Source organism: Coffea arabica, chromosome 1e (genome assembly GCF_036785885.1).
Source record: "Coffea arabica cultivar ET-39 chromosome 1e, Coffea Arabica ET-39 HiFi, whole genome shotgun sequence".
Lineage (NCBI taxonomy): Eukaryota > Viridiplantae > Streptophyta > Magnoliopsida > Gentianales > Rubiaceae > Coffea > Coffea arabica.
Genome location: NC_092311.1, coordinates 54,168,402 through 54,188,092, shown reverse-complemented (window position 1 = coordinate 54,188,092; position 19,691 = coordinate 54,168,402). Strand labels below are relative to the sequence as shown.

The window sequence follows — 19,691 nt, the reverse complement described above, 5'->3', positions numbered from 1 at the left end:
GATGGAGGGTGGATTGATATAATTAAATTTTTGTTGAGCCCACACTTTATATTATACGTGCTTATCCTTTGTCTTAATTGAAAAAACCTTAATAATATTCAAGTTTTAGAGGTGTATTTTACATTTTTCATTCAATCGCGTGACATATCAGCGTAGGAATTTGTAAGGAAATGGACATCAATGCATCATTGGCATGTTTTCACTTTTCCAAAAGATTTTTGAAAAGTCATTTCAGTTATACCATAAGTTTAATGTAAAGTGTAATTAGATTTTTTCTTAATTTACACCCAATTTAAAGCATTATTATGCTTGTTTGGATATTGAATTATTTATAAAAATTTATTTACTTGTGTCATCAGCACAATTTTTAATCACATTTTTATCTTATATATATATCATATCAAAAAGTGTTACAATATATGCTTTTTTAAAATTATTTCAAATAATCTACTATTCAAACACACTAATTATTTATCTTGAAGAAGAGATGGAGATTGGATAGGAAAGAATCTCATAAAAATAACAGCCTTAGTCACAAAAAAAAAAGAAAAGAATTTGCTAGACCCAAAAAAAAAAAAAAAAAAAAAAAAGCAAAAGGAAAGAGGTACCTTATAGTTGGAATTTAGAACAAACTCGAGTTAAGTACTTAACGTGTGCGGCTCTACAAGCCATTCTTTTCTTGTTCCAAGTTCCACTCGGCCAGAGAAGAGATTCCTTAATCCTCTTGGGAGCTGATCTCCATTGGGATCTCCTCTGGTAATTAACATACCAAACTTCCCCGCCTAGCTTAGAGGTGATAATCAACTTGAGGCACACGATTCATCATATCATCGTTATATAGTAGTGTATTTTCTGCTCTGCTACCCGTACCACTACCTACCACTAGTTCGTGCGTATATCGGTATATATTACCCAAATTATAGACAACTTTCCTAGCCGGAGAAAAAAGGTTTGCGACGGCGAAGATGATGCTACGAATTCGAAGCAGAGATGGGCTGGAAAGACTCAAAATCGAAAACCCACAATCCACAATCGGCGAACTCAAATCCCAAATCGAATCCCAACTCCGGGTTCCCACCCAATCCCAAACCCTCTCCACCAATCAAAACCTCTTGTTGGCCAAAACCCTAGATGATCTCTCCAGGTTCACCGACATGTCCAATCCCCAAACCCCACTCTCCTCCCTCAACCTCACCCACGGCTCCATCATTTTTCTCGCATACGACGGCGAACGCACTGTCGCCGGTGGCCCCCTCATCAACCCCGCCGGCTCCTTCGGCAAGAAGATGACCATGGATGACCTCATCGCTAAGCAAATGCGGGTTACGCGCCAAGAGGTTTCTCACTGTGAATTAGTGTCTTTCGATCGCGACGCCGCTAACGCCTTCCAGCATTATGTAAACGATACCCTGGCTTTTGCGGTGAAGCGCGGGGGTTTTATGTACGGAACGGTGTCTCCGGAGGGAAAAGTGGAGGTGGATTTTATATACGAGCCGCCGCAGCAGGGGACGGATGAGAATTTGATTCTCTTGCGCGATCCAGATGAGGAAAAACTGGTGGAAGCGATAGCTGCGGGGTTGGGGATGAGGAAAGTGGGATTTATATTTACGCAGACCATTAGTCAGGACAAGAAGGATTTCACCATGTCCAATGCCGAGATTTTGCAGGCTGCCGAGCTGCATGCTGAGGGCGATTTGAAGGAGTGGGTCACGGCGGTGGTGAAGCTGGAGGTGAATGAAGATGGGCTTGCTAATGTGCATTTTGAGGCGTTTCAGATGAGCGATATGTGCATTAGGTTGTTCAAGGAAGGATGGTTTGAGACAGTAATTCCGGAAGGGCTTGATCCGAAGCTATCTAGAATGAAAAAGGATGTTGTAGTCGGAGTGAAAGATACTAAAGAGGTTGACAATGACTTCTTCTTGGTCGTTGTCAAGATTTCTGATCACCAGGTACATCATAGCAATTGTTTATGTCTGAAAGATTCGTCTTTGTTTGGGGTATGGGGGTGGTGGCGGTAGAATTTTTTTTAAGTGTCTTTGCGATACATGGTGTTCTGATTGTTAGAGATAAGAAGCCATTAGTTCCTTTTTTGTATCTCGGTTGCTTGACCTTGAAAATGGGAGAAATTTGATTGCTCCAAAATTCTGGACGTTTTGGTTCCTTTTCAACTTGGTATAATACAAGCAGACTTTTCCTTCATTATTGTAACTTGGAAGTGATCTTAAATGTGGATGTCTAGGATTTGAATTTGAACCGTGTCATCTTTTTGGTTTCCTCTTTTGGCTAGCCTCCTGGAGCCTTTATCCATGGATAAGAGAATTACTAGCACCTATAATCTTTGATCATTGGTATGGCTTTTGTAGCGGCCATCTCAGCTTCATACTGCTTTCCTACTTTCTTTTTCATTTGAAAGCTATTCTGATCATGAATGTTAGACTAACCTTCTTGTCAAATGAATGTACCAAGTGAATATGGTTTTAGCTGACAGGAAAAATCTAATCTTGCAAGAGCTTGCCTGATAGTATTAAGCTGCTATGAGCTTTATTTCACTAGGTTTGTCAGCAGACAATGGTTTTATGTTGTGCTTCAGTGCAAAAAGAAGCTATTTAGGAAGTATACAAGAGGCTGGTGCATAGTACTTAGTATGCTTGAGTTTGATAGACCGAGATGTGGTTCCACTGGTTGAGATTAGCTGGCTTCCAAAGCAATGTAGATTTGGAACCAGGTAGAAAAGGAAAAAGATAGTTATACTATGTCCTAAGTTTATCCATGGCATTCAGTTTTACAAGACCATTCAAATAATTTACATACATGAACTAAGAACTAGGACATGGCATAATAGATCTTTATTGGATCTGGAAGCGTTGAACTTTCTTTTCTACTTTGCTATTCTGATATTTTCTCCTTCTCTCCAGTCTATATACACCTGTGATTTATCTAGAGTGGACAATCCTTTTTTGCGTTGTATCCCTTTCCAGTTTTTCTTTGAACTATATTAAGTTGTATTTGAAGAAGGATTTCTTATTTAATAACTAGTTAAATACAAGTATCCTTGTATGTGTTATGACATGTTATTTTGCGCTTGATGTGATGTTCACAAGACATATCATTTGATTTGTAAATAAACTGCATATAAGGGAGAATGGCTAGGTGATGTAATGTTCAATCCTGGCAAGTAGTTTTATGAAAGTAAATGTGTGTCAAAGTCCTGGAAAAGGCTTCAAGTTTGTGGTAGCTCTGTTGTACGATGCATAAGTATGGGGGTTAGTTTAACGTTCTCCCATATTTTTCTTTTTTCAAGATGATTGCCTTCTTAGGTGATTACAAGCCACAGGTATATAATCCCAATGGCTATTTGCAGTTGATCTGTTATATGATGCCATCTCTTTATTGTATGTTGAGTTATTTGCTATTAGTGTATTGCATACTGTCTAAATAGACTAATCAGGAAAAGGGAGAATGGCAAGGTGATGAAAACTAGGAGTTTTTTAGGGTTCAGGTTTGAGCTTGGGGCTAGGACTGATAAGTTTTGACATCCAACATAAATGTCAGACAATTTTATAATTAATTGCTGTATAATTTTAGCATTCTCATTTTCGAACTGGCTTTATCCACCTGTACTGATGATTGGATCAGTCATTACTAATTGCTTGTGTTGTGTGTTGCAGTTGCTTACCTTGTATACGTTAGCTCTTAGCCCTAGTTGCAATAGGCATACTGCTGCTATGAATGCTTAAATTAGAGTACTTTACATCAGAACTAATGGTTGTATGTTTTAGCTTTTGACTTGGTTACTGTACCTCCTTTTGGAACTTTGGTCTTTTGTTTGAGTAATTCTATACTTGCTATCCTTGAGGTCAAGTGCATTGATTTTATTCTTTGAGCTGGTTTTGTATTTCTAAGGATATTTTTACCTTAATTTTTGTTTTTGAATTTGTGAATTTGTGGTTGTAACTTAAATTCGTAGATTTGGATGCCTATTCTAAGATGCTTTTAACACGCACCAATTATTATATATGATGCAGGGTCCTCTTTCATCAACATTTCCAATTGAGAACAGAAATGATCTTGTCACCATGAAAGCTTTGAGAAGCCATCTGGACCGAGCAAAGAACCTCCCATTTGTGAAGCGAATTTCTGACTTCCATCTGCTACTCTTGCTGGCTAGGTTTTTGGACATCAATGCTGATGTCCCTGCATTGGCTGAATGTGTCCATACACGGTCAGCTGTTCCTGAAGGTTACCAGCTTCTAATTGAATCAATGGCTAGCGCATCCTGATCATGTCCACCTTGTTCATTGCCAAAGCCGACATGACATGAGGTCTTCGGGTGATCAGGGAGGAAGCAATATGTTTGTCTGGTTTAATGGAAGTCCAAGTAAGCCCTTGATGCCCCGATGCTTTCACGTAAACATGGGTACCATGGCAATTGACTTGTGCAGCGTGGATCCGACAATTGTACCGCAGAATTTGTTTGGGTAATAGTTGCACGTCTGCCCAATGTACTTTTGTATTTATAAGTCCCAAGTACATGCATCCAGGGGTAAATTATGTGAATTAAGATAATGAGAAAAAGAGCCGTTTGAAACCTTCAGCTTAGGTATAATAACTCGTTAAAATCTCGTCATAGATGGTGGTTCTTTTTTTTTTTCCCCGCTTATGGTTTCTTGATGCCTTTAAGGAGTTTTAAACCAAGCTAATTAGAATTCTACATTATTTGGTATTATTTTATGCTATATATTAAGGTCAAGTTAGTGTTGGGTTTAATTATTAATTAGCTTAGACGGTTGTCTACATGGAAGTCGCAGGAGGCCGATGTCTTGAGTGAATAATACACATGTGGCTGTGTTTGGATATCAATTATTTTCAAATAATATTTTTTTGCATCGGAAGCATATTTTCTAATTTATATTTTTAATTATTTTTTTATTTTATATATATATCATATTATTAAAAATAGTATAATAATTATTCGAAACAATATTTTAAATAATACTTTATCCAAACAAACCAACTGATAGTTAAAAAAAAAAAAAAGATACTCGAGAAATCCAGAAAGAAAAAGCTCAACAAATTTGCAAATTTCCCCATGGAGGGACGAAAAAAGAGTAGAAAGGAAAGGAATTTTATACCGGACCGGACCCCAGCTCCACAGCGGCAAGCACCACTGTCCGTCTTGGACAGAGAGGCTTCTGAAGCAAGACAGCGTCACCGTATTATGGGGGTTTTCCGCTCCTCCCTCTGATTATTATAGACGAACTGCTAGTAAGCGTAAGTTGTGTAGGAGCAGCAGCATATTTCTAAACTTTCTCCTGAATTTGTTGGCGGGAGGTTTGGGATTTAACTTCGCTCATTCACACAAATCACAAACTCTAGATAGCTCTCTCATACTAATTTTTAACCCTAGGCAAAGCTCCATTTCTCCGCTCCCCACCATACTCATTCACTTTCACTGCTAGTATTTCTCTCTCGCCGTACGGCAAACAGAGAGGAGGCTGTAGCCGTGTGTACTTTTGATGGAAGACGAGCAAGTCGCATCGGAGATCGTCACTCGCCGTTCGGTTAGTTTTTATTTGTTTTCCAAGTTAACTTTGGTTGGTGTAGGTCCGTATATCTTCATCTTTTCCGGTTAGTTGCCTAATTCCTGTTAATTTTTTCCCAAGTAGAAAAGAACTAGGGCTCAGACTAGAGCCAACGACGACCGAGCACAACCACAGGCCCCCCACAGCAAGGCCGCCAATAGCACTCGTGGAGAAATTAGCGAGAACGAGGAGGAGGAAAGAGAGGAGTCTTCTGACGATTTTGAAGAATCTCGCTCCAAAGCTAAGAGAAATAGGGCTACTGCTGTTGGTGTTTCCGCCTCCGGACGGAAGCCAAGCCAGCGCTTGATTGGTATATTTCACTTTTGTTACCACTGCCGTGGATTTTTTGTTGTGGTTTTGTTCCTTGAAGAGTTTCACAAGTTCCTCGACCTTAGAGGATTCTTCTTTTTACACTACGGAGTTGTGGATTTGCAAGACCTTTTTGGTCCATTTTTCAATTAAGAATTGTCAGTTCTTTCTGTCGATGACTGGTACTCTTACAATTAGATTTAACTTTACGGTTGCTTAACTGTTGTCTGATTGGTTATGCCGTCTCATTCAACAACTTGTCCTCTTCTACGTGATAAATTGTTTTCCAATCAGGGGACCTTTTTTCTTCTTCACTTGCAGTTTCGCAGAGCAAATACCAAGTTCATCATGTTGCGATTTCCCAATTGGCTCTGAACTTTGTAGCTGTAGTTTCTGCTATTAACGGCTTTTTGGAGAAATGACTTTTATAGCTTGCTTAGTTCCTTACTCGATGTCAGTTTATGATCTTTTACCTGTAACTTGATTGTTTGACTTGCAAAATTAAGAAATCTACAAAGTCCAGCTTATCTGTCCAGTTATTGAATAGTAAAGCATTTTCCAAATTCTTGATGTTTATGTGATGCTGCTTTGTTTACATTGTCTTTTAGTGTACCTAAGTTATTTTGGTTGCTAATATCACATAATATTTTACGTGCTTCTCGTGTGCGCTCATTTAGGAGGATTTTTCTTTTTTTTTTGGTAAACATTTTATTTATTGATTCTAAGAGGATGAACTTCAATTGAACTGCAGAGATTATTAAAGGGAATGGGAAACAAATTCCTCAATTGGTTAAACATTGGGTTGAAAGATATGAGAAAGATCCAAAGCCTGCAACAGTTGAACTTCTAACAATGCTCTTTGAGGTGATTTGTTCTTGAAAATTTTGAACTTCTAAAGTTCTTCCATTTTTATCTTTTGATGGTCTGATATGATGTGTTAACCACGCTTGAAACTTTCAACAATGTAGGCATGTGGAGCAAAGTATCACATTAAAGAAGAATTCCTGGATAAGACTGATGTTGACGATGTAGTAGTTGCTCTTGTTAATCTGGCCAGCAAAGTATCCTTCTTAATTAGATTTACAATTTCTATGCTCCATATACACACTGTATTTTCTGAACAAAATTTTCACATTAGCATACTTCTTATGTTCTAGACTGAAAGTTGTGTATCATCCAATACATTAACCTCTGCACCTAGTTTTCCATGATAATCATGAAATCTTAGGGTGCAGTTGAAGATTATCAAAGTTCAAAGAAGGAATTCAAGATTTTCAAGGATAATCTTGTGGCTTTCTGGGACAGTGTAGTTGTTGAGTGTCAAAATGGACCACTATTTGATCAGGGCTTATTTGACAAGTGTATGGACTACATAATTGCATTATCATGGTATGTGATTTCCATTGTTATCAAATGCCCTTTAACTGGTTCAGTTATCTAATTAATTTATTTATTTATGCCCTTGGATTTTAGTACTCCTCCAAGAGTTTACCGTCAGGTTGCTTCACTGATGGGGCTTCAGCTTGTTACATCCTTCATAAATGTTGCCAAGATGCTTGGTGTACAGCGAGAAACTACTCAGAGGCAATTAAATGCTGAAAAGAAAAAAAGAACTGATGGGCCCCGTGTGGAGTCGCTCAATAAGAGGCTATCCATGACACATGAGAGGGTAACTGTGATAGAGGAGATGATGCGCAAACTATTCACTGGGTAGGATCCACTTTTTGTAGGGTACATTGTTTATTATTATTATTATTATTATTATTATGATGTAACTTGACTAACTTTCCTCTCAAAATGAATGTTCAACTTTTACAGACCATGGAAATTAAGAAAGAGTTGAAAATTTCATATTGTTTAGAGATGGTACAGATGTAGCCCCCGAGCATGCGGTTAAAAAGTTTTGTGTGAAATAGTTTTAACTTAACTTTGGCATAAATGAAAAAAATAAAAGAAGACGTTTCACATGGAATGAAGTAGTGTTAAATTAGCAAGATATGTATTGAAGTTAATTTTTTATAACTGCTGTAAGTGTGGTCTTGGTTGTGTGCCTCTGTAGGTAATGGGATGTTTGAATTCGCTAGTGAAATGTTTCTAGTGTTGTTGGCTTGACTGTTACAAGTGTTATTAGTTTCAACTGCACTGTGTGTGAAGGTTCACTTCAGATAAGGAATTTTAGTGCCAGGTTCCTCTGGGTTTGATCTTTTTCCCCTCAATCACTGGCTTATCAGTGTTGCAGACAAGCCATGCTTTTTCCTTGCCTCAATTCAACTCACTCTCTTTTCTTTTTTGGTTTTTTCTTATAACTTAAACTACTATACAAAAATTATATATCTGTGAATGCACCTATACATATTCCCATGTAGAGTGCATGGTTTTTCTTTGTCATCTGATGTAGGTTATGCAGAGGTTCTTAACACTTCTTGTTCTTGCTCTCTTAAATGCATTATACATATTACTTTCCATAGGTTATTTGTACACCGGTACCGAGATATAGATCCTGAAATCCGAATGTCATGCATTCAGTCTCTTGGTGATTGGATTTTGTTATATCCATCACTGTTCCTCCAGGATTTGTACTTGAAATATCTGGGATGGACACTGAATGACAAAGTAAGCTGCTCTGCTAATCAAGCTTTGTATCGTGTGTTTTGTTTGCAAATCGCCTGAGGTACAGAAAACTCATTTTTGCTTGATATTTTGGTTATATTTGAAGAGTTCTGGTGTACGAAAAGCTTCTGTCCTTGCGCTACAAAATCTTTATGAAGTGGATGATAATGTCCCATCCCTTGGCGTCTTCACCGAGAGGTTTTATAAACGGATGCTTGAGCTTGCTGATGACATTGATATTTCTGTGGCAGTATGTGCTATTGGACTTGTGAAACAACTACTAAGGTATTGCTCTAATTAGGAATCACTGATTGTTCTTTTCCAGGTGGTGGGTGGGGGCTTGGGATAAAGTAGAAGAAAGCATAATAGCTATTTTTGCAAGGTCGCATGTACTTGTGGAGGCTGTTGCTTAATAAGTTGTCTTTCTTATGTCCTGCAGACATCAACTTGTTCCTGATGAAGAATTAGGTTCTTTATATGACTTATTAATTGATGAGCCTCCAGAGATCAGGCGTGCCATTGGGGCACTAGTGTATGATCATTTGATTGCTCAGAAATTTAATAGCTCCCAATCTACAGGTTTCCTTAACTATGTTTCATTACATTTGCTTTACCTGCATCTATTTTAAGTGCTTGCATGATTGCATCAATCAGAATTTTCTTTTGCAGGTGATGAAGATGATTCCTCGGAGGTTCATCTTAGTAGAATGTTACAGATATTGCGAGAGTTTTCAACTGATCAAATTCTTAGTACATATGTAATTGATGACGTCTGGGAGTACATGGATGCCATGAAAGTATGTTGCACAGCTTAATTTGAATTGAATTGGTGCCATTAGCCACATCTTACATCTAAGTAAATGGATTGTTAAACAATATTTGTTTCAAAATATTTTACTTGTTCTAAGGTCAGATTGGGAAATACTCTCTCATTTCATGAAAGAAATGAAGGAGACTAAGGGAGAGAATGGGCAGTGAGCAAAGGAAAAAATATATAGAGGTCTTTTTGGGAAATTGATGAGCCTGTATAAGGATTGTATTAGATTTTCACGTGGAAAATCCCTTCATTTGGTGTAAGTAGGTAGTGGCCACTCTTCATGAAAGTGCTAGCCCATAACCCACCAAGTTATAGTAAAATTGGACATCTTAAAAGGGAAAGAAGCCACAGAAATATGGATGATGAAAGTGCAACTAAATCCTGATGTTCCTCTGCCTTCTGCAACTTGTCTTAGGATTGGTTTGGTCCTACTAGATTATTGCTCCAATTCCTTTAGGCACCAATTGACCAATTGGGAGGGCAAGGAAGGGGAAGGAATTGGAGGGATTTAGTTGTATCTTTTTTTTTTGGGGTTGATTTTTGCGGCGGGAAAGGGTCTAGTTATTTATATGAATTGGTTGCTGAAGGAAAAGGAATTAAAATAAATGCAATGATTTAAACTTTTTTGAAATATTCTTTTATTCCTTACAAATTAACTAACACTTGAACTTTTCCTTTCCTTTCTTTACCTTCCTCAATCCAAACAACACATTTAATGTTTCCTTCTTTTCCTTCCATACTTAATCCAAACAAGATGGACGGAAACCACTTTCCTCCTCCTCCTTTCCTTTTGTTTCCACTGGTATCCTTTCCTTTCCTTTCCTTAGTATACATGGAGAGGTTTTTGGTGGAAGGTATTGTATGAATATTGATGATATTCTAACATGAATCTTGTTGTAGGACTGGAAGTGTATCATTTCTATGCTTTTGGATGAAAATCCATCTTCTGAGCTAAGTGATGTGGATGCCACAAGCTTGATTCGACTTATTTGCTCATCTATTAAAAAGGCAGTGGGAGAAAGGATTGTGCCAGCCACTGATAATAGAAAGCAGTATTATACTAAAGCACAACGAGTGAGTTTTCCGTGAAATTTATCTATATATACTTCATTAATCATCCTTTTGTGATGCAATGCCTTTTTTTTCTCGTAGATTAAAGGTTAGTTCTGCTTAAAACAAAAGGAATTAACTTGTTCTTATTGTTGTTTATATATCAGTTGACCCTTGATTTTCCATCCTTAGATTTTTCAAGAGGATCATGTGATTCCTTGACACATCTGCATATGCTGTTTCATGATTTATCTATTTTGCATTTGAGTATTACATTAAGAATGATCTATGAAGCTTCTCAGTCGTAGATATGCATCTTATGCTTCATGGTTCTTTAATGTATGTCTTTCTTGGTATAAACCAGAATAAGACATTTAGGTCCTTTGTTTTTGCTCTGGACCTTCCATCTATTGTCAATTAGACTAATGCATCTAAGAATGCCCATGTTGTTTGAAAAGCTTACTTGTTGGAGAATGTTTTTACGAAGGTTCAATTTAGTGAACTTTTGCTTGATCCCTTTCGCATGAGTTTGCTAACTCCTGTTTCAATGCAAAACATAGACAACCAGAAAATTTAATCCTTTTGAGTGGTGGCACTGGAATAGAAGAAAATTAAGTACTGTAGTTCTTTGAGCTTTGGCTCTCTTGAATAGTTGCAGTTTCTTCATAGATACTTTGAACTGAATCAAGCAGCTTATATGTCAAGTTTACTGTGAGGCCTATGTTAGTAAATAAATTATCTACCAAATTCCCTATAAAATCCATAAAAAAATAGAATAAAATAAAAGAAAGCTCCTCAGGAATGAATGAAAAGCTAAAAGTTGAATAGCTAAAGTTTAGTTTTCCTCTTGCTACCACAGGAAATGTTTGACAACCACAGACGTGATATTACTATTGCTATGATGAAGAACTATCCTCAGCTTCTTCGCAAATTCATGGTTGACAAGGAAAAAGTACCATTTCTGGTGGAAATCATTGTTCATATGAATCTTGAACTTTATTCACTAAAGAGACAAGAGCAGGTTGGTGTCACTACACGTCTCCTGAATGGAATAGTTAGTGCAGCTTTTGATAGCATTGATGTTTTGTCTTTTAACTGTACTTTTAGAGTTTCAAAAATATACTTAAGCTTGTAAAAGAAGCATTCTTCAAGCACGGTGAAAAAGATGCTCTAAGATCTTGCGTCAAAGCTTTCAACTACTGTGCAACAGAGAGCCGAGGAGAGTTACAAGATTTTGCACAAAATCAATTAAAAGAGCTTGAGGATGAGCTTATCATCAAATTTAGATCAGCAATGAGAGAAATTGCGGTAAAATATAGACAATGAGTTATCTTGTTTCCTGACGTTTTGAAGCAATTGTTAAAAGCTGATACATTAGTTCTTCAGGATGGTGATGATGAATACTCTCTCCTCGTAAATTTGAAAAGGTTATATGAATTCCAGTTGTTGAGACAAATTGGCATTGATAGCTTGTATGATGATTTTTGCCAGATCCTTCAACGTTTCAGAAACATAGACGAGGAGGTTAGTTATGTGAAAACCTGATTTATTCCCCTCCCTCCCTCTCCCTCTCCCTCTCCCTCTCCCTCTCCCTCTCTCTCTCTCTCTCCCTGTGTCTGTCTATCTATCTATCATGATATTATCTGCCTGTGATAATTCAGGTCATCTCTTTCGTTCTTCTTAACATGTATATGCATGTTGCCTGGTCGCTGCATTCAATTATAACTAGTGAAAAAGTCTCTGAGGCAACAGTGGCCTCCCTTCTGCTGAAACGCACTACCTTGTGTGAACAACTTGAGCACTTTCTACTCCATCCTGAAAATGAAGAAGAGAGTAAATCTGGAAGTCAGTTGGCATGCAGGGTATACGTCCTTTTTGAACTTGTATACATGCTCAGCCACCTTATTTTGTCGCACAGCTTTTTGCTGAAATAAGCTGTTCACATATTTTAAAATCTCTCTGGGCTAACTGGTCTTATGCTTCATGAAGGTATGTACAATACTTGCGGAAATCTGGTGCTTGTTCAGAATGGATAATTATGCTTCAACAAAATTGGAAAGCCTAGGCTTTTGTCCATCTGAGCCCATTCTTCAAAAGTTTTGGAGAACGTGTGAGCAACAACTGCATGTTTCAGGTGGTTTGGGCTTTATGTAAACAAAAGTTGTTGAATGTTCAATTCATTTTTGTTGTGCTTTGGGTTGGATGGTGATCTCTGCATTTGTCTTAGTACCTTTTACTCTATAATCAATCAGTGTCCCAGTGTAGTAGGAGTTTGTATTTGCCGTACAGTTTCTTCTTGTGATGCTGATCATAAATTTCTAATTTCCTTATCCAAACTACACTCTTAAGGTTATCACCAGGCCTGAATTTACACAATGATGAAATATCAATGATAGCGTGATAAACTCATCTTGTCTTCCCATCTTAATGTATTTTTATGAAATCTTTCTTTGAAAGTTTTTCTGAGGTAGTTTTAACATGTCCTTCCCAACTTTGTATTTTGCGGAGGCCAAAGTAGTGAAGACTCAAAAAATAACGTGATCCTTATTTTGCCCATAAAATTACCAACATTAACTGTTGCTTTCAGCACAGTTTTTTTAAAACATCATTCCCCTGCAAACATGCAACAGACGAAACAGAAGATGAAGATGTTAACAAGGAATATGTTGAGGAGACCAATCGTGATGCCGTTATGATTGCTGCTGCGAAAGTTGTTGCTACTGAAGCAGTTCCTAAGGTCAGTTACAGATGCTTCCATATGTTAATACTTGTTGAGGATGTCTGGCAATTCTGCTTGGGGAATGGAAATAATGATTTCTGCACGGGGGTTGCTTAATTGTCTATGATTAATTTTTGATTTTTTAGCGGCAAAATGGTTTGATAATTTGTTTTCTAAAATTGATGAGTGCAGGATTATCTTGGTTCAGAGATTATCTCTCATTTTGTGATGCACGGAACGAGTGTGGCTGAGATTGTAAAGCATCTAATTGCTGTTTTACGGAAAAAAGATGGTGATATGTCAATTATTCTCCTAGATGCTTTAAAAAGGGTAAGACTTTGTTGTTCATCATTGACAACCAGGTTAATAATTTAATAATTGTGTCTAGGAAGCAGAATTGTTTATCTTACTCTTGTTAGCTGAGAGTTCCCTGCAACGTGAGTCTTGACTCAGATTTGTAAGTTAAGGAATGAAGTCAAAGAAAATATGTTCTTATCAGGATACCTTTTATCTTCATTTGTTTGTTATATCTTCAAAACTTTGTTCTGTATTAGTGTACTGTGGTTAGGGTGGAAAGGACACAACAGGAATAGAATTGCTAGGCTACTGTATGAAGTTACCTTGTATCAGGACTTGAATTATGCTGTCTTGCAAATTGAGAACAGGAGTTATCTCTCAAATAAAACTTGCTGGAGAAGAAAGTATTCTTGTACATGTGGATTCGGGTTTTAGTTTCTTTTCTACATGTATGTGAGCCAGTGGGATGCTTGTGTTATATCCAGCAAAATTTGATCAGCTTCATGTAGAATGCTTGTGGTGGACTTGGATTTGGAGTTATAAGTGATACTGACTAGCCCGTAGTTACTTTCTGTTTTAAGAAATATTTGTATGTGGATATAGAAATGTAAAGTTGATAATGAACAATCGAATGTATTGTAATCTAGGCCATATTTAATATCAACGATCTTCAAGTCTAAGACTGGATGATTAGAGAGGGGAGAGTCTAGGATGTTCTAAATTATGGTAGCAAGGAATTTTGTATGGTTTGAAGGACTATTTACATTATCTGTCTGCTGACCAGAAATTCAAAAGTAAACCACTTTTGAATAAGCAATTTAATGTCATCAGATACAGTTTGTGAACTGACTGCATGCTTGTGGATGAAATTACATAAATAGTAGCATTAATTTTTAGACTATAAATATGGATATTTCAAAATTGTCACTGTTTTAGATGCTTTTGGATGATAAATATTATCTATTTAGTTGAGAGAATCAAATAGTTTGATATGCAAACATGCAAAGAATATCTATGCTTTGCTTATCAGGAAGAATGTAAAGTTACATAGAGAATGTGGACAACAGGGTAAGAGATAATAATTTGAAGGTTTGAAGAAAAAAATTAATAGCTTGTTTTATGTTACTAACTGAAAGAAGAATGAAAAAATACATGAATTTTTTCCAAGTGATTCACTGATGGGGAACAGTTCAGGTGTGCTAACATTAGATCATACTCTTGGATTTTGTCATTGGATTGATATTTGTGCTTTATTTCTACTTCAATTATACTTATATCTCGTGCTTTTGGTGAGAATAGGCCTATCAACGGCATCTGGTAGTACTTTCTACTGGCCGTGATGAGTCCCTAGCGAGCAAGTCATTTCAGGACTGTAAACATCTGGCTGCTCGGCTTTCTGGACTTTTCGTCGGCGTTTCTCGAAACAAGTATAGATCGGACATTCTTTATATTGTCTCAGCTGGAATTGAGTATGCATTTAGGGATGCACCAAAGCAACTGTCTTTCTTGGATGGCGCTGTTCTGCATTTTGTGTCCAAACTTCCCCCAACCGATATTCTGAATGTGTAAGAATTTTACTTCTTGGCAGTATGTTGGCCCAATGTTGTGAAGGAGAGTCCATTAGAGATTACATTAATGCTTGCTTTTCCATGAGCAGGCTGAAAGATGTTGAAAAAAGAACTGAAAACGTCAACACCGACGAAGATCCCAGCGGCTGGCGCCCATATTTTGCATTTGTTGACACTCTTCGTGAGAAGTATGACAAAGATGAGGGCTTACAAGGTATTCCTATGATTGCACTTTGGGTTTTCAGTGCTGTGTTATTGTTAGAGTTAGCTTTTTGAAGTTATATCTTTATTCTTTAATTTTGGATTGTCTCTCTCTTGTATTAGTATAACCTCTGAATTTGTCATCAATGGTTGCACTTGCAATGAGTTTTGATTTTGATTCTTCAAGTCACTGGGTACCTGCTTCTGATCGTTAACTGGGTTCTGAAAGTAGCTCTTTTTAGAGTTTCTTTGGTATTGAGGGGTGAAATATGGTCCAAAAATTTCTTCATACATGGTTAAATAAAGTGAGCTGGTTGGGATGTATTGCTTAATATTATGAAAACACAATTGATTTGCAGATGAGAAAGAAGGGACAACTGTGAGACGCCGTGGTCGCCCAAGAAAAAAGCAGAATTTACAAGGAAAGAAACTCTTTGATGAGAATAGTTCAAGTGAAGAAGAAGATTCAATCAGTGAATCTGATCAGTTTGCTGAAGGTGAAGAAGAGAAGCAAGAAGAGGAAGAAGAGGACGCTCCTTTGATACGGTCCTTTAAATCATCATCCAAGTTAAGGGCACTGAGGGTTTCCAGGGAGGAAAAGAGAAGTCAAGCTAAAATGGGGGACGCTAGTAGAGCTGCAGGGGACTTGGCTGCTTCCAGAACATCAGGTATAAGTTCGTAACTTGTACTATAAAATTTTACTCGGGTATAAATTTCAGTATTCCTGTGTGGGTCTGTGTTTATAGTTTACCCAGAGACTTAATGAATTGCTTGCCCGTCAGACTGTGTTAAAGAACTAGAAAAAATTTGTGCAAGGACACTTGAAAAGTACTTCTTTATAAGCTAGATTTTACTTGTTTCAAAATTTCTAGCCCAGGATTTGGTCAAACAGCTTTAATGGTTGATAAACCATGTTTGACAGCAGTTACAAAACATTGAAATATTTGTTCCATCAAAATCAGTTGAATGATAAGGACGAGGTTTTGTGTGTGTGTGTGTGTGTGTACATATATGTTTATATGTTACAGCTATTTTCTGCAATGCAGGGGCTTCCAGCTAGCATGGTTTTCCAGCTTTCAGATTTTTGCTTGGTTAATTTATTAGGCCAACCGTGTTCCCAACCTTATGCTTTTGCACTTTGAAGTGCCCTACCTGTGTACATGGTGAGTTGTATCATAGATTTAGTATCGTATCTTGAGCAAATTGGCTAGAATGTTGAAGTCTTTCTTCTCCTAGAGATGATGTGATGTGTATTTGTCTATCATCTGTATGGTGGTATTGAGCAAATTTACCAAGTTCCTCCGCTATGGTAGTTACCACTGTCCCAGTTTTTGTTGTTGGTGGGATACATTTTAAGAGCCGTTTTTCTTAAAGAACTGAGGGGCTGCTTGGTTTAGGGGTTTTGTTACTTGAAATTATAATAATTCCAACATTGCACGTTTGGTCCAGTGCAATGGAAATTGAAATATTGGAATGATGCCTTAAACTTTGACTATTCATGGTTCTGATCAAATTGGAAGGAATTGACCAAAACCCTCATTAGTGGTTACTCTAGGAATTATTCCATTTCCCTTTCCAATTCGAAAGTAAGAACCAAGCGCCCCCTGAGTAGTTGTGATCAATTCATAGCCTGCGCTCATTCTTTTCCATCAATGGTACCAGGTTTTAAAATACTAATCTTTATGCGCCATGCCAATCAAGTTTGCCACTTATCGATGCGGATCATTGAGGTTCGCATACCATACAATTTCATTCTTCCTTAGTAACATGTAGCTAAAGGAAGGTGAAACAGAATATTCTCCCAGCGGACCGGGAAAATTAATTTGATAGTGACAATGGATGCTGGCTGAATCGGAATCTGAGACCAAGTCCGCGACAATTGCAAAGAATCTATGGGTCATTGCAGATGTGTTTCCGCATATTCACAAGACCGTAAGCTCTGCTTCATAACGAGAACAAAATTCCGAAGTTCTACTTCAAAATGAGAACAAGATTCCATGTTGCATGAAAAAGAAGGTGCAGGCTCGTCTGGCCTATCTTAAGCCTGCGGTTCTATAAAACAACCATTCTGGAGTAAAGCGCCGCGGGGGGGGGGGGGGTGTGAGTGATTTAACCCATGACAATCAAAGAAAAGAAAAACAAGACTGAAAGGAGAGGGCATCATTTAACAATTTTCTAGAAGAAAATCCAGGACCTGGGGAGTGTGCATTAGAGTATCAGCTAAATAGTCTCTGTCTTCTCTCTATGGAGTTGATCCAAGAAAATGAAACAGAGGAGGGCATAATATTTGAATAAATAAGATGTTCATACAGAAGAAGACTACAATCATTGTGAGGCAGCAAATTCGAATAATCATCGTCTGGCAGCAATTCTTAGTAAAGGAGAGATTATACCCTCTATTTCTTGCAAAGACTGCTGTACTCTTATCTCTTCCTCAAGATCTCGCTTGAGATTTCTAATGTGCCCTCTTAATTCATTAGATGATCTAATGTCTTCGGTTCTCATGTCAACAACTTTACTTACCAGCCCCATCAAAAATGATGCATACCTCGGCATGGTAGAGTACCTCTGCAGAAACAGCAACAACAGCTCAAGCTCCTCAAAGTCCAAATTTGAAACACATCTCAGCAACTTTTTCCTCGCCACTAATTCCTCCATGACGGCCACCACATTCTCTGGGTTCTTCCCATTCAGAGCAGCCACCAGCGCTTCCTTATGCCTGAACTTCTTCAACAGCTTATCATGCTCCGCCAACTTCACCTTCTTTGGCCTCATAATCAAGTAATCAGTCTCACTAGGCTTCTCACTCTGGCCCCTGCGGAAGTACCTGAAATATGACGGCCTTAGTGACCGTCTCTTGGGCTCATCCTCCGCGACGGCCAATCCTGCAAAATCCACTAATGCCTGCTCCCCTGCACTCTCCTCCTTCACTCTCCTCCTTCCAACATACAATGTCCCATTGGAAGTCCCAATCACCCTCGTCGAACAATCCGGTGAGAACCCAACAGACAATAAAGGGTTCGGAAACCTCATCGAATGAGTGATCTTGTACTTTGCATAATCAAACACCTTCATATACCCATCCAATGAAACGCTCAAAATTCTATATTGTTGTGCCTCCTCCCCACCCTCCCTCCCAATCTTCCCCACACAAAGCGATGTAACAGTCTTGTTGTGACTCTCCATTGTATGGAGTAATCGCCCACCTCCGATTAAATCCCATATTTTCACGGTATTCCCGCCAGCAGTGGCAACTATCCCGCCAGATGGAAGGTAAATTACATCTTCCACGGGTTTACCGTGACTAATTTCCATGACAGAACCCGAAGTTGAGGCCCGTACATCCCAGACCCGAACTGTGTGGTCATAAGATCCCGATATAAACATATCGTCGCTCACCGGAGAGGCGTCGCCACACCGGACGTAGTCTTTGTGGCCTAATAGATTGAAAAGTTGGGTTTCAGTGGTGACGTCCCAGTACTTTACAACGGCATCATCGCCACCGGAGAAGAGGTGGAGCTTGTCGACCCGGGGGTAGCGGACCAGGCGGACGGGCCGGGAGTGGCCACGGAGGCGACGGAGTGGATTACGGGACTTAACATCGAAGACGTGTACAGATCCAGAGAGGTCACCAGCGGCGAGGAGCCGAGAGTCGGAGCGGAAGGAGGCGGAGGTGGCGGTGTCGGAGAAGGCGGAGGATATTGTGGCCTTGGGCTCGAGATTTTGGGAGGAGAAGATAGTGACGGTGGCGGAGTGGGTGAGGGCGAAGTCATGAGGGGGTGTGGGAGCAAAAGAAATGGAGGTTATGGAGGCTACTAGGGCTGGAAGTTGGAGGTCTTTTGGAGTTTTGAAGGAGCGCCAGTATTTGGATTCTGCAGTCGGGGTGGACTTATTAGAGGTGGGTTTCAGCTTTGGCCTTACTGGGAAGGTTTTGGCCGTTGTGCTTCTCCTTTCATCTTCTTCGGCCATTATTGCCATGGGTGCTGTTCAGGATTTGTCACTGCAAATACTAATAGGAGGCCGACTCCATCCTCAGTCGAGTGGGTGAGCTAGGGTTTAGCGGCCAGGGTTTTTGGGGGCCTTTTCAATTATTTATTGTTATGCCAGGATTTCGTCTAATTATATTTAATTATTTATTGTTATAAATTTGATTCTTAAGAAAATGATAAGGAATTTGAAATAAGGAGAAAATAAATGAAATGAATATAGAATAAAAATAAGGCATTATCTTTATAATAATAAAGTCTGCGCAGATAGTTAACACCGATTTGGTATTAATTTTACGTGTTTTCAGATTTACCCTTATCTCTATTTATACCATATATAAAAGGGTATGGAGTCTTTTGACATAAATAAAAATTTGATATTTTATAATCTATCACTACCTACTATCATGTCTACTTTTGTCTTTCCTGCTCATTATCATATCTACTTGTGCTTTTCTTTTTATAACTACTCACAGCCAAATCATAGTCCATTTATACATTTTATTTAAGTAAATGTCAATTTTCTGTATATATTATAAAAATATAAAACCA

At 38.3% G+C, this 19,691-nt stretch overlaps 3 protein-coding genes across 4 annotated transcripts; 2 read left to right on the top strand and 1 right to left on the bottom strand.

Moving 5' to 3' along the window:
* Window positions 1-707: 707 nt before the first annotated feature.
* On the top strand, window positions 708-4,306 carry LOC113734276 (NPL4-like protein 2). Its single transcript, XM_027260738.2, has 2 exons — window positions 708-1,949; window positions 4,026-4,306. Exons 1-2 carry the CDS (start codon window positions 966-968, stop codon window positions 4,278-4,280), a joined length of 1,239 nt encoding a protein of 412 aa, XP_027116539.1. The 5' UTR covers window positions 708-965; the 3' UTR covers window positions 4,281-4,306.
* Window positions 4,307-5,012: 706 nt separating this feature from the next.
* On the top strand, window positions 5,013-16,489 carry LOC113734238 (sister-chromatid cohesion protein 3-like). 2 transcript variants are annotated; one of them, XM_027260660.2, is made up of 22 exons: window positions 5,013-5,561; window positions 5,667-5,892; window positions 6,643-6,755; window positions 6,860-6,952; window positions 7,120-7,280; window positions 7,365-7,601; window positions 8,360-8,504; window positions 8,608-8,786; window positions 8,941-9,080; window positions 9,171-9,298; window positions 10,219-10,392; window positions 11,228-11,389; window positions 11,476-11,676; window positions 11,755-11,892; window positions 12,030-12,230; window positions 12,358-12,502; window positions 12,999-13,105; window positions 13,280-13,417; window positions 14,684-14,949; window positions 15,042-15,166; window positions 15,513-15,821; window positions 16,200-16,489. In XM_027260660.2, exons 1-22 carry the CDS (start codon window positions 5,517-5,519, stop codon window positions 16,211-16,213), a joined length of 3,447 nt encoding a protein of 1,148 aa, XP_027116461.1. In that variant the 5' UTR covers window positions 5,013-5,516; the 3' UTR covers window positions 16,214-16,489. The 2 variants fall into 2 exon arrangements, with proteins under 2 accessions (XP_027116461.1, XP_071920942.1); XM_072064841.1 differs by having other exon boundaries at window positions 9,156-9,298.
* Window positions 16,490-17,369: 880 nt separating this feature from the next.
* LOC113734265 (protein SLOW WALKER 1-like) lies at window positions 17,370-19,247 on the bottom strand. Its single transcript, XM_027260699.2, has one exon. The coding sequence runs from the start codon at window positions 19,129-19,131 to the stop codon at window positions 17,506-17,508; it is 1,626 nt and encodes a 541-aa protein (XP_027116500.1). The 5' UTR covers window positions 19,132-19,247; the 3' UTR covers window positions 17,370-17,505.
* Window positions 19,248-19,691: the final 444 nt, after the last annotated feature.